Source organism: Quercus suber, unplaced genomic scaffold (genome assembly GCF_002906115.3).
Source record: "Quercus suber isolate HL8 unplaced genomic scaffold, Cork oak 2.0 scaffold_804, whole genome shotgun sequence".
Classification (NCBI taxonomy): Eukaryota; Viridiplantae; Streptophyta; class Magnoliopsida; order Fagales; family Fagaceae; genus Quercus; species Quercus suber.
In genome coordinates this window covers 120,060-134,884 of record NW_027070239.1, presented here as the reverse complement: position 1 = coordinate 134,884, position 14,825 = coordinate 120,060, and the positions used below count along the sequence as shown (strand labels likewise).

General features: G+C 34.1%; 3 protein-coding genes across 3 annotated transcripts; 1 reads left to right on the top strand and 2 right to left on the bottom strand.

Moving 5' to 3' along the window:
* Positions 1 to 698: 698 nt before the first annotated feature.
* On the top strand, positions 699 to 10,561 carry LOC112018426 (exopolygalacturonase). Its single transcript, XM_024050951.2, has 5 exons — positions 699 to 816; positions 1,033 to 1,343; positions 2,026 to 2,541; positions 2,655 to 2,874; positions 10,539 to 10,561. Exons 1-5 carry the CDS (start codon positions 699 to 701, stop codon positions 10,559 to 10,561), a joined length of 1,188 nt encoding a protein of 395 aa, XP_023906719.2.
* Positions 8,293 to 12,269, bottom strand: LOC112018425 (uncharacterized; the record flags this gene model as incomplete). The annotated part of the gene is given in 7 exon segments (XM_065767422.1): positions 8,293 to 8,613; positions 9,331 to 9,720; positions 10,313 to 10,414; positions 10,514 to 10,606; positions 11,170 to 11,394; positions 11,505 to 11,749; positions 12,255 to 12,269. Coding segments are annotated over 7 exon segments (1,145 nt in total), but the record flags the coding sequence as incomplete, so codon positions are not given.
* A 354-nt stretch (positions 12,270 to 12,623) lies between these two features.
* LOC136064944 (uncharacterized) lies at positions 12,624 to 14,240 on the bottom strand. The gene has a single exon (XM_065767421.1). The coding sequence runs from the start codon at positions 14,238 to 14,240 to the stop codon at positions 12,624 to 12,626; it is 1,617 nt and encodes a 538-aa protein (XP_065623493.1).
* Positions 14,241 to 14,825: the final 585 nt, after the last annotated feature.

The window sequence follows — 14,825 nt, the reverse complement described above, 5'->3', positions numbered from 1 at the left end:
TATAAACGCAATTACAGTGAATGCTCAATAGTTATCTTAATTATCAAAATTTTTATTTAGAAAAAGAAAAAGAAAAAGAAAAAGAAAAAGAAAAACAAATTATGTCAAAATTTTCAATATATTACATGGGTTACTGATTATTATTTAATAATTGACAAAGATCTCCTAAATAATTATAGTAATAACAATAAATAAAGATAATAACTAAAAAGGTGTGTTTAGCTTCCCCTATATAGTATTTTCATTATTTGCTATTGTAAACCATAGATGAGCATGCTGCCTAAACTAAATTTGGAAAATTTTGATAGATGATGATTTTACTAGACTTTTTCCGCCTTACTAATGAGAAGTATTCACCTTGTTTACAAGATAAAATGAACAAATTTCAAGTGGCTATCAGCTTTCCATTTAAAGCTAATAAGTTAGGATGCAATATGAAAGTAAAATAATCTTATCTTATATAATAACAAACGATAACTAGTTAGTGGAGGAGGAAGCTCAAAAACTAATAATAGTACGGAAGTTGAAGTATCTACAGGAGAGTTCTTAGCGACCATGCACAAAATTAGTTAATATTAGCGAGGTAGTTTCATTGGTGTTGAGCTCAGGTATTGAAGTATAAATAGCTTCAAACCAAATGGGGTAACCATCATTTCATACAACAATTTGGCAATAGAAAGGAAATAAAGGACAGTAAGATGGGAAAGAATTTAAGCATTGCAACAATTTCCTTGCTATTGGTGTTGGCATCCACCAATGCCCAGCAGGTCTTTGATGTTAAATCGTATGGAGCAAAGCCTAATGCCGATATCACCCCCAAGTATAAATATTTGTACTGCAATCAACTATACTTAATTAACATGAAGAGTATGTTCCAGTTAACTTAACTGATAAAGACTTTTAACTTTGAATAAGAGAACTTAGGTTCAACTCCATTTACATTAGAAACTGATCAATGTCATAATCAAATGATAAAACATTAACATGCAAAATGATTGTTATATACTAATTTTGAATTTTCATAATGTGTTTAGGCTTTGACAAAAGCTTGGAAAGCTGCATGCACAGTAGCAGGAAGTAAAGTTGTGATTTCAGCTGGGGCATACAAACTAGGTTTAGTGACTTTGTTGGGTCCATGCAAAGGTGCTATTGAGTTTAACCTTCAAGGAACCCTACAGGCCCCATCAGACGTTGCCTCCTTCAACGGTAAAGATGGTTGGGTCATTTTTAAACAGATTGATGGTCTCACTGTGTCAGGTGGTGGAGTTTTTGATGGCAAAGGACAACTAGCGTGGGAAAAAAATGATTGTAACAAGGAGAAAAGCTGCAACGCACTTCCTATTGTAAGATTTCAATCTTAATTAACTAGCATTTACATTTCCATCATTTTCTATGTAGTCTTACATGGACACTACAACTTTACACATTTTACCCATTACGAAAAAAATAATTCAAACATTTATATGTTAAATGATGTTTTACAAATAATTTTCAGATAAGTTTTGTATAGTGATGTGCCACAACTCAAAAAAGAATTAATTTTAAAATTTCAATATGAAAAAGCTTATGGAATATGGACACAACTTTTTGTGCTACAACACTAACCTGTGCAACTATTAGCAATAAAGAAAAAAGCAATGGTTAAATCTGAAAGTGATAGTTCACTAATTAAAATCGCAAATGTCATCTTTTAAAAAAGCTTGTGATCCATGAAGAATTGTTTATGTAATATAATATTATTGAAGTAGTACCAGCCACATTCATTGACAAATTCGCTTGTAATATTTTATGTAATAATATTTGCTATAACGTTACCATTTTTCTTATTTTTTTTTTTATGTTGTTTTAATGATCACATTTATTTCCAAACAAAATTTTATTTATTTTTATATAATTAAAAGAATCGTTAGCATTTTACTAATTAAAAGTTTTTTAAATGAAAACTTTTTTTTAAGTGAATGCTTAAATGAAACTTGAGTGCTCATATGTAGTGTTTTAACTTATCTAACTTTGAAACATGGATAGAATATAAGGTTCGACTACGTCACAAATTCAGTAGTCCAAGACATTACATCGAAGGACAGCAAATTTTTCCACATCAACCTTTTTGAATGTAAGAAGTTGCAATTCCAAAGTGTTACCATAATTGCACCCGCAGACAGCCCTAACACCGATGGAATCCACATGGGACGTTCATCTCAGATCACCATTACGAATGCCAATATTGGAACAGGTGATGATTGCATCTCCATTGGTGATGGAAACCAAGATGTTTCTGCAAACCAAGTAACTTGTGGACCTGGCCATGGTATCAGCATTGGAAGTCTTGGAAAGTACGAGAACGAACAACCTGTTTCAGGAATCAGAGTTTCTGGTGCTACACTTAGCAATACAGAAAATTGTGTTAGAATCAAAACATGGCCTTCTGCCCATTCTGGAGTTGCTTCTGATATACATTTCGAGGATATTGTCATGAAAAATGTTGCCAATCCTATCATCATTGATCAAAACTACTGCCCAAACAATCAATGCTCAAATAAGGTTATTATAAACATCACAAATATATACACAAATTTTAATGTTAAAGGAAAAGAAAAAGTAAAAAAAATTACAATTACTAATATCAATTTCTTTGTTTGTTTGTTTTGTTTTAGTCTCCCTCTAAAGTTAAAATCAGCAATGTTAGCTTTAAGAAAATTAGAGGCACTTCTTCAACAAAGGAAGCTGTGAAGCTTATTTGCAGTACGAGTGTACCGTGCCAACAAGTGGTGCTTTCTGACATTGATCTTGCATACAAGGGAGGTGGAGGATCTAGTACTTCCTCTTGTGCTAACGTCAAGCCCGCGGTTTCGGGCAAGCAGAACCCTCCTGCTTGTACTAACAAACTTTAATGAAATGCCTCCCAAGCTATTGTAACTAATGAAGAATGAAGAAATACTATTTACAGATAGGTTATAGGGGTTCTATTGTAAATAAAATCCCATTTACTTGTGTCTAGCATGTTCCCTTTTTCTTCGTTTAAATGAAATTGGGGAATTTTGCTTAGTTATTTTTTGAGTTGTTTAAGTTCAGCCTTTTGCTGAAATCTGTTATAATCTGTAGTGTTGTTGTAGATAGCATTTGTTTTGCTATTGCAATTGAGATCTTTCTTAATAAGAATAAAAATTGTTATTGAACTCTTACTAAATTCTTTTTATTCTTCGCAAATAAGTGCTTATGTTCATGATATGTTAAGATTCAACTCATTAGCATGCATGTTTTCTAGGTCCAAGTTGACATGTTCTCAAACTCCTCCAGGACGGTAAGATGTAAAGCTCTTAAAACGGATTCCATATATATTCAATTTTTTGCCTATAAATATTGTTTGTTTTTAATATAAATTTCTATTACAACTTAATTGAGATCACTTTTATTTTTTTTTAAAATATAAGAAATATTAACAAAAGTGATTAGATCTCTATAACAAAAATTATGGTAGGAAATACAAACTGAGTGCATAAATATTTTAATTAACTTAGTTTTCTTTCTAAAATGAAGAAATTTAGGATGATTAATTTGCATATTCTAACAAATAATTAGTGTTGTCTTTCAATTTTGTAACAGAAATTGTAGTCTAGCTAAGGTTGTCATTCCACTACGAAAAGGAAAATAAGAACACGTTAAAAGCATCGATAATATATAGAAAAATATGACTGAAATTGGGTCAAAGAAAGTTTGGTAAATTTCAATAATCAAAATCACTAGGGCGTTAGGGTTTGTCGACCAATATTGTTAAGCATTTCCTACCAATCCAATTTAGTACACAATTGGGCAAGTATACATAAACTATCCAATTGAAAGATTTAGAAATAAGTTTTATTAATAAAACTCTCTTTGGTTGATTATATTCATATATTGTTTGAACAATTTAGTCTAGAAAATAATAACTTTGATAGAAAAACTCAAAAACATTGCATATCCCAAAGGCTATGGCAAAAGTAATATCTACCAAGATGATCGCAATTTGAAAGAGAGATTATAAAATCCTATTCTAACAATAAGAATATTCAAGGATAGACTTATGAAAGAATTAGCAATTAAACATCAATCTAACAAAACAATTATAAAAAGAGAACAATTGATTTCAATAACCAAAACATAAAAAATATGCTTTGATTGATAAGTGGACAAGTTATAGCATTGGGGATTCACCCTTAACCCTAGCTTAGGTTCTTAAGCTTCCATAAAAAACAAAAACTCTCAAATATTAATGAAAAATAAGGTTTTCTAGCAGCAAAAAATGTGGCTGTTCTTGTATCCTTTTAATATGTATGACATTCAAAACCCTATAACACATACTCCCCTAAAAAGGAAAATTAAAAAAAAAAAAAAAAGTCAATTCCCGTTTTTCAACAATGGGTCAACTTCCAGGTTGGTTTTGGCCATAAAATAGCTGATTCAGAAGATTGATAAACTAAAACATTTTATATCTTCAAGTTCTATTACCGTGGTTGTAAGAATCAAGTCAATCCAACATCGGAGTAAAAAGATATGACAAAAACACCAAAACTAGTCAGAATTTTTCCGTGACTGGATTTTTCCAACAATAGCTCAAACAAATTTCTCTCTTTCTTTTTATGTTTCCACAAATCTTTGACTCATTAAATTCTTCAAAAGACAATTCTCAATTGAGTTTCACCCTTGGATTTTCTTGGCTTCATGTTTGCAAGATTAGCTCATTAATTTTAATCTCCTATATGATAAAAATACATGTAATGAGTATATTTTTGAGAAAACTTGCAAATTCTCGTGTTTTCGTGTAAGTGTGGAAATAAAAACAAAATAGACCTTATAAATCCTACCAAAATTTGGATAATTATTGTATTTGTATAATTTTGATGCTATAACTAAGTAATGAATCAATGGAAAATCAAAACAAAAGTGTTGTCTACATACATTCCTCTTGTGCGGTTTTTAATTTAAATATTATTTTGCCCCTTTATTTTCCTTTATTTTGGCTCTTTTTATTCTCAACCTCTTCCATTCTATGCATATTTTTCCTATACAAAAAAAGTTCTCTCTCTCTCTCTCTCTCTCTCTCTTTTTTTTTTTTTTTTTTTTTCATTTTATGTTGGATTTATTATTATTATTTTTCTTGTAGTTCAACCTTAGATTGATGAGCATTTGTGGTTTTTAGAATTCTACTTTTGATTGCTTATAATTGAAAAATGAAATTAATGAAGAATAAAAATTATTTTTTAAAAATTGTCTATAAAAAATGTATTCACAGGTCTTGCTTAATCATTAATGGTAGAAAAGATACAACCTGAACGCTACCCATAGGAGGATCTCCGACTAGAGGTTTGTACCCTCATTGTCCTATTATTTTCTTATCATTTTATTCATGTGTAATCAGATCTGGAAATTCTGATTTCGTAATTCTTAATAGATACAGTTTCTGTCGGGCTTCAACATTAAACCTCGATAAAAAGGATTCTGCCGAGACATTTGTTGAGCTTTAATTAACATCACTTATTCACTTGTTTCTTGGTCAAACTAGCATGGCTTCAATACTAAACTTGAACACTTGTTTCTTGAAGTACTAAACCCATCCTAGATCTACCCAATTACAAGTAAAGTGCGTTTTATCAAAGGATTAACCTATTACACAAATATGTCCCTAACAATCTCCCCCATTGGCAATTTGTGACAAAAGCACAACAAACAAATGAATCATGAGATAAGTCTTAAATCACTAAACTCATAATCACTTGTTGAAATACAAAATAAATCTGACCCTAACACAAGCTCTTGATAAACTTTGCAAGAAGAGAGTTTATGGCATGGTAGACTTAACAACTTGTCTTTCTGAAACACTTAAACAAAACTCATCAAGGCGTCTTGTGTAAAACAAAAATAAAGGATTGCATACATAAAGAAACATGTGTATAAAGATAGAAAAGAAACAACACATGGAGAGATAGGTGAAGAAACATACATACATACATACATACATACATACATATATAAATATATATATATATATATATTAAAAGATAAGTACAATGTATGTCAATAAATGGTCACAAGACCAATATACATGAGGCAAAAGAAAGAAAAGAAAAAAAAACATAAGAACCACACTACATCCCGCAAAATCTGTAAACACTACCTCTAACAAAAATGTCATACACTAACTCTCCTTCTAAGTACAAGTCTACTCTTAACCCAAAACTACTCCCGCTTTTTGTCACGAATGACAAATGGTAAATCACTGAGAGGTCGTCATCTCATCATCACAGGAAGAGCTAGCATCCTCATCATCATCACCATCATCACCATCCTTATTAGCTAAAGCCTTTAAAGACGATCATAGTCGGGGTAGTTAGGAAGCACTACCCGTGGAACATGTAGTACCTCAGATATAAGATCCAGGGTAACTACGATACATCTACCTCAAAATGTCTGGCAAACCGAGGTATAGAGGTATCAATACAGTGTATATTGGAGTAAAAATCCTGTATAAACATGATGGAACACCTCAAGGGTCTCTCACATAGAGATTCCTAGCCCCGAGTCTGAATGACGGCGAGGAGAGGTGTGTCAGAAAAGTTCGACAGAACTACATGGCACTCCGAATGAACGCCATGTTTCTGAAAGTTCTCCAAAAAGTCCTTTCGGGCCTTCTCATCACAGGATTGAATTTGAGGACGGGGAATGGGATCAGAAGAAGAAGAAGGATCGGAACCTTGAAGAGGATTTTGGCTTGGGGCTTTGAGCGCTTTAGGTGCCATGCGCAGTTTATCCAAGAGAGAGAGAGAGAGAGAGAGAGAGAGAAACACAATCACAACTAGAAATGGGAATGAAAGTGAACGGTTTTAGACCCCTTAACACACAACCAGATTGAGTAGCCTAGTTAATTAGTCAAGTTGTTACTTAGTCAAATTAAGCAATTCTAGGTTAAAACAATCAAACAATCATATCAAGAATATAAAGCAGCGGAATAATAAATAACACAAGATATGATCACCCAGGAAAACCAAACTGGTAAAAAACCTGGGGAGGATTTTACCCACCGATCCTCAAGGCAAAACTGAATTCACTATGAAAGAATCGAAGTTCATACAAAAGGACTTATAAGCAGCCCGCTCGACTTCCTAATGCTACCTACCAGTAGAACTTACTGACACGACTCCGTGCAAGCTCTGAATCCACAGACTCCTTCTTTCTTGAATTCTTCAATCAGCTACAAGCACCCACGCTTGATATTCTTTAAGCTTCAATGGTAGCAACCCAGTTGATCATCAAGATGTTGAAGTAATCTCTATCTTGAAAACCCTAAGCTTTGTGTAAAGGAAAGCTCCTCTAGATCTCTCAAGAGATTTACATAAAACAGCAATGTATGAGCAACAATACAACTGGAGCAACTCTAAAAACGTGGCTAGGGTTTTGCCTTATATACCTAGGGCAAAAACATAAAACCCTAAACGTTTTAAAGAGATAGGGCTGAGTTGGAAAAACTGCAGAAAACGCAATCTGGTCGACTTTTGATCGATTGAGTCTATTCTTCGATTGATCAAGCCAGACCGAAATGCCCCAATGCACACTACAAAAAAAATGACCTATTGCGGCGGGCCCAAAAGCGCCGCTAAAGACCCAAAAACCGCCGCTAAAGGTACATTTGACCTTTAGCGGCGGGTGCTATTGCGGCGGTTCTTCCCGCCACCGTTGCGGTGCCGCTATAGATCTATTGCGGCGGTAAAAAAAACCGCCGCTATAGATGAACCTTTTAGTGGCGGTTTTGCTCTATTGCGGCGGTCATAAAACCGCCGCCATACGACGTTCAAATTTACGGATTAATTGCCTATAGCGGCACGATGCGCCCGTCGCTATTGGTGTCCACCTTTAGCGGCGGGCACATCGCGCCGCTATAGGCAATAAATTAAACCGGGCTAATTGCACATTTAGCGGCGGGTGAAAATGCCGCTATATGTGCGTACCTTTAGCGGCGGTTTACCCGCCGCAATAGGGTTAAACCTATAGCGGCAGGCGATAAGCGCCGCTATAGGGTTTTATTTAAATCATAAAATGTGAACATATTGCAGCTCTTTTTTGAACCTATTGCAGCGCTTCTTAACCGCCGCTATAGGTTCGATTTTTTTTTTTTTCCCAGTGGGCCTTAAAATCTCTGTTTTCCCTAAATATGTCAAACCTATTACAAATATATTTTTCAAACCTGCTTAGAACCTATAATAATTTTAACTCTTCTAACACAACAATACTACAAATGTAATTAATTAACAACATTACAAATATCTCCAAACTAACGTAATATTAACATTGAAATATATTATCAAATACATAACGTTGTCTATAACCACCATCATAAGATTAACAAAAAAGATGTGGTATTTTGAATAAAACAACCGCTCAAATTAAGTTAATACAACAATCAAAGTTCCAAAGTGTTTAAAAATATCCTTTAACACTTGCAAAAAATGCAGTTGTTCTTCTGTAGTTCTTTGTACACAAAAAAGTTCTCGAACACCAAGATAAAACTTATAAGCTGCTTGGTTGATAGGATGCGGCTGATGATTTTTGGAGAGCTGGAGATTGTTGAGCCGAAGGAACATCCTACATACAAAGTATAATCACTCAATAAGTGCACATAAATGAAATAGAATGACAAGAAAATATTACCGAGGCAAAAAATGTAAACAAGTTTAACAAAGACATTTTATTCGCACTCACAACAACAACGAAGTGCTTACAAAGAGAAAAATATTGACTAAGTCATTGTTAATATACCTCATTGCATTGGGAAGAAAAAATATAAAAAACCAATAGTAATTATCCATATGCTATGCTATCACAATAATGGAAAAAGTCGTCATTTTTCGTATGCAATCACTATCCAAAATGCCCCAAAATGCTTTCCTTAGAAATACTCGTAACATCTCATCTTCTTCTAGAATTCGGTTTGGGTTTTTTGCTTTTTGTTAATGTAAGTACTTTACAGTTTTGTTAGTGAAAATGTGTAAATATTAAGGCATGCATCTTTTTGATTAGAGTGACCCATCATGCCACATATGATGTGTGCTACAATGTCAACACTCTTACATATTCTTCCTTCCCTATCTACATCAAGTTCATTGATTTGCATATATTTGAAATAATATATTGTATATATATATATATATATGAGAATTGCAACACTAAAAATGTACTCTATACAACAACGGAAATCTCCAATTAGGCAATGACACAATTTAGAAGAGAGTGGTGCAACATCCTACATACAAAGTATAATCACTCAATAAGTGCTAAATGACTAAGTCTTTGTTAATATACCTGATTGCATTGGGAAGAACTTTGTTGCATTTGTTGGAGCATGCGAGCCATTCTTTCCTCCATTCTTTGCTCCATGTCTTCGAATTGACTAAGTCTTTCCTTCATTTCGTCAAAACTTGCAAGTTTATCCTCCATAGTAGCCAAGGAAGCCTTCAGTTGTGCAACTTCGTTGTCCCTTGCTTGACTTGATTGTATTTCAATGTCCGTGCGAGCGCTCTTGCTACTTTGACCACTTGGGCTTGGACCAAATCCTACCCCACGAATACGGCCTTTGCGCTCCTTACCCATCACTTGGGCAAACACATCATTTGTTGACCATGCAATACTACCACTCATGTCAGATGACTGCAACTGATTTGAAGAATCATCCAACAATAGCTTCATTTTTTCCTGATATTTGGGTTTGAACAAAATAACAAAAGTTAGAAATCATATAGTTAAAATGACCCCACAACATATACATACATATATATAGGATGAGACAAACAAGCACCAATATGTACCAGTAACTCTCAAGAGAAAATTGACATAGTTGAAACTGAACTTAAAAAAAAAAAAAAAAACTTTCTTACATAGTTGCATCTCTCATAGCCATGAGTCCTCAACTCTCAAATGTCTAAAGCCTTATAGAACATTATCAAAAAGTCCCATTTTAGTTCAGATTTGACAGCATTTAAGGTATTACCTCTCTCTATTTCTCTTGCCTTTGTTTTCTTTATTTTACGGTTGGATTTATGACCATGGAAGGAACTCTCTTTCTTTGTATTATTCTGCTCTTTTTTCATTTGTTTAAATTTTGTTTTGTTGCCGAGAAACAAGTTTTCTTTTGCTTAAACGTTGTTTGGTTGTCAATAAAACAGGATGAGAAAAATTGAGCATTTATATTTTGGAACAACTCACCACATAGAAAATTGACAATTATCATTGAATTCCTATTTTGTTTACACCCCCCCCCCTAAACTACAATGTAGAAATTACTCACCATTTTTTCTTTCACTACAGAATTAACTGCAGATCCATTTTTACGAGTATGTAGTATTGGATATAATACTGCACGCTCTACAGGAAGTCCATCCATTTTTGCTTGCATTATGAACAGCATATTTATATAGTGATAAATATTGGTTCCACAAACTTTAGGAGAAGTCAAAATCATTTAAAAAATAGTCATAATACTTATTACCTTTTTTGCAGCGTGCACAGCAAAGGCGCAAGAACTAGCAGTATGTAAGTCATCCTGTTTAGAACGACGCGCCTTATTCTTCTCTGACTCTATCTACATTCAACAAAATTACATGTTTATATACAGTATGCTTTAAGTATCTAAAGCCACTTTTAGCTAAATAAGATTACTCAAAGTTGACATATGCTTGGCACAAAAGTGTCACTCATCAATAGAGTTATATGCTTAGGTTAATGATAATACAAAGATCTATTATAATCATAAGATTCTCACATAAAATAAAAATTAAGTATCATTCATTAAATTCCAATGATAACACAAAAAAGAGTATACTTTTGACATTTTCTTCATTGCTTATTGTTAACACAAACGATAAAATAAAGCTATGTGCACATACAAACGAAAGTCTTGTATTAATTCTCTTAGGCTTATGCTAAAAGACTAGAATCATCTAATTGTTTGTAGTTACCATTATTATTTTTAACAAGGGGTAGAATTCCCACATAAAAACCCACATATATACCAGTTTCACTAAAAACCCACATAAAACTAACAAATCCTATCTGAAAGCAATCCAATATGCACTCTCAATTTCTTAATAATCATTCTCCTTTTAGTATGATCCATGATGGAAAAGAGAGATAAAATAAACATACCACTGCATCATCAGTATACCAATGATCAACAAGTATTTCCCAATCTTGTTTTATGCATCCTGTGTTGTCTTTGTTCTTTACCCGTGCTTTGTTTCTTGAATCGGGTATATAGTGTTGTTTCTTCAGCCTAGACTTATGATCCCTCCATGCCTTACCAATTTTTTGTAAGGTAAATGTCTTCAGAGCCGCATATGCAACAGGATCAGCAGGGACACTATATTTTCGCTACAATCAAATAATTGAGTTATCAAATTACAAATTTTTTTATGCTAAAACAGTAATGTAAAACCTAGTACAGAATGTCATAATTACAAGTATTATAACTTCTTTAATACCTTTACAAGACGCCAACACTCTTCTTTAAATTCTTCTGGCATGGCCTTCCAATTAAGAAATCTAATCGGGCACATGTGGGGTTTCCGTGCAATCGTACCCAAGAAACCAGTGAAAGTCCTCGCCCCATCATCAACCGGCTGATGCATACTATTTAGTGGCAACTCAATTTCTTCCTCATCGGGAAGATCCCAAATATCCAAGTACTTGCTTGGCCCGCGAGTGACATGTACGGCTGCCTGCACATCTGAATTTTGAAGGAGATAATATCAACCAATGTCAAACAACAAGGTATGCAAAGCTAAGGATGAGTCTAAATATTTTATTAAACAAGTGGTCATTATACACTAAAGAAAATAAAATATTAGAAACATGCTGAATGGTACATGTTTTCAATCAAGATGTGAAGATGTACTCAAAACTTTGAAGCCTGCATGATTTTAAGAATAATTCAAAACTTTGGTTTTTTAATTGAACCATGCAACATTCAAAACTTTGGTTTTATCATAGCCATACTCTTAGCTATTAATATGTTTATGATGGGAGTCAAATAGCCTTTCTTTTAAGGTTGCATGATGCAAGATCTCAGAATTAACACTCTAAGGAGAAACCTAAAATTTTGTGGTAGGTAATGGTTGAGAGGAAACCAACTTACATGCCCATTTGTTTCATAAAATTTTATATAAGAGTTCACAACTTACATGCCCATATCTTGTGTATGAATGGTAAACTATTGAGTAAAAAGCTCATACCTTGCGTAGAAACTTCTTTGAGTTTAACGCAACGTGAGATGTTTGAAGAATATCCATCTGGCACTCTTACATCTTTCAAAACTTGCAGAAAACCATCTTTTTCACTAGCATTCATATGGTAGCAAGCATGTGGCATACGTGTCTGATCATTCCCAACCTTTTCCAAGTGAAGTCCACTTCTTATACCCATATCCTTTAAATCTTGGCGTGCCTTCAAGTTATCCTTTGTCTTGCCATCCAAGTTCAATAATGTGCCAATTATATTATCAACTACATTCTTCTCAATGTGCATCACGTCAAGATTATGACGCAACACATGATCCTCCCAATAAGGCAAGGTGAAAAATATACTTCTCTTCTTCCACACAGTTAATGCTTCCTCCCCTCTTTTCTTTTATTGCTCAAATTAACTTTTTTCTTCCCAAACACATGATCAGCTACAGCATCCGTTTGTAACATGATTTCCCCTCGGGATACTGTAATAGGAGCTGGTCTCATATCAACATGCCCATCAAATGATTTTTTTTGCTTACGAAATTTATGATCACTATCCAAGAATCGCCTATGTCCAATGTAACTAAATTTCCTTCCATATCTTAACCAACGAGACTGACGATCATAATTACAAGAGGGACATGCAAGAGAACCTTTGGTACTCCAACCCGAGATATCACCATATGCAGGAAAATCATTTATTGTCCATAATAGTGCAGCATGCATTTGGAATGAATTTTTAGAAGACACATCAAAAGTTTCTACTCCAACATCCCATAACTCCTTCAGTTCTTCTACTAGGGGTTGTAAGTAGACATCTATATCATTACCGGGTGAGGTTGGACCGGGAATCAATAATGATAGCATAAAATAAGACTTTTTCATGCACATCCATGGAGGAAGATTGTATGGGATCAAAATGACTGGCCATGTACTATGAGAAGTACTCATATTTCCATACGGGTTGTATCCATCAGCTGCTAATCCAAGCCTTACATTACGAGGCTCGGATGAAAACTCTATGTACTTAGAGTCAAATGATTTCCAAGCCTCAGAATCAGCAGGATGCCTCATTAACCTGTCATTCACACGACCATTGGCATGCCACTTCATATGATTGGCTGTTTCAGGAGACATAAATAGTCGCTTCAATCTTGGTTTTAAAGGGAACCACCGTAGGATCTTTGCAGCTTTCTTTTTTCTTCTCTTAGAGGAAGCATTAGTACTTTGTTGACCTTTAGACTCATTACTTTCCCATCTTGAAAGGTTACAGTTTGGACAAGTTTCAAGGTTGGCATTGTCCTTCCAATACAAAATACAATCTTTAGGACAAGCATGAATTTTCTCATAATTCAAGCCCAGATCCTTAATAATCTTATTAGCCTCATAATAATCTTTTGGCAACTTAGCATTTGAAAGAAGAAAATCAAGCAAAAATTCCAACAACATGGTAAATGATTTGTTAGTCCAACCATTAAGACACTTCATGTGGTACAAATGCACAATGGCTGACAACTTGCTAAAATGCTTACAACCTTCATAACAAGGTTGATTAGCATCTTCAAGCAATTTCATAAATTGAACTGCATCTTCATTATGACCTTGTGTGGGTTGGTGCACACTAGGGACTTCTTCTGTTGGCCCAGATGCCATATCTTGTATGGGGAACATATCATGCAACATGTCACGAAGATCGACATACTCTATTGGGTTTTCTTGGACATGACTATTAGGAATTTCAGTAGTAGTCTTTGCAGACGATGATTCCCCATTAAAAATCCAAGGGTTATAACCCCTACAAATCCCTTTTGACACTAAGTGAGCCTGTACAACATCTATAGGCCACGACTTTGTATGCACGCATTTTTTACATGGACATGAAATCGTTCCATCCGGATGTGCATGATTAGATGCAAAATTCAAAAACTGTTGGACTCCATCTAAATATTCTCGCGATCTTCTATTGGTAATTTTCATCCAACCCTTATCCATTGCAATAAAGTGGTTTACAAGAAATACCTATAATGTGATTTCATGAAAACACAAACCAAGAGTTAACACACATTTCATTTACACAATTTCACTTTAATTTAAGAAACAAATCATCTTTAAATGCATAGAGAAGTAATCAATACATTTGGTAACTATAACATCATTACTAGCAATAGTCTTTAGGAATGGACATCTCTTTAAATATGCAATTCCATTTTAGCGTTCCACATGTGTGAAAAAGATAGTTACATGCCCTTAAAATGAATTAAGCAAACATCATTACTAGCAATAGTCTTTAGGAATGGACATCTCTTTAAATATGCAATTCCATTTTAGCGTTTCACATGTGTGAAAAAGATAGTTACATGCCCTTCAAATGAATTAATCAAATAAAAACAACTCAACAACAATCATCCAATATTACATAAAGCAGTCAACACTCCTAATATTAACTAAAACCACCTTATTACTCCATGCAAGCCACCTGCTTGCCCCAATTCAACAACCCACCACAAACACAAAGAGAGAGAGAGAGAGAGAGAGAGAGAGAGAGAGAGAGAGAGAGAGAGAGAGAGAGAGAGAGAG

What these genes read in the sequence shown, in the direction of transcription:
- LOC112018426 (XM_024050951.2), top strand. Translation starts at nt 699, where the DNA reads ATGGGAAAGAATTTAAGCATTGCAACAATTTCCTTGCTATTGGTGTTG. An exon ending in GCCTAATGCCGATATCACCC is followed by an intron (nt 817 to 1,032) that starts CCAAGTATAAAT and finishes CATAATGTGTTT; the next exon opens with AGGCTTTGACAAAAGCTTGG. An exon ending in GCTGCAACGCACTTCCTATT is followed by an intron (nt 1,344 to 2,025) that starts GTAAGATTTCAA and finishes AAACATGGATAG; the next exon opens with AATATAAGGTTCGACTACGT.
- LOC136064944 (XM_065767421.1), bottom strand. Translation starts at nt 14,240, where the DNA reads ATGGATAAGGGTTGGATGAAAATTACCAATAGAAGATCGCGAGAATAT.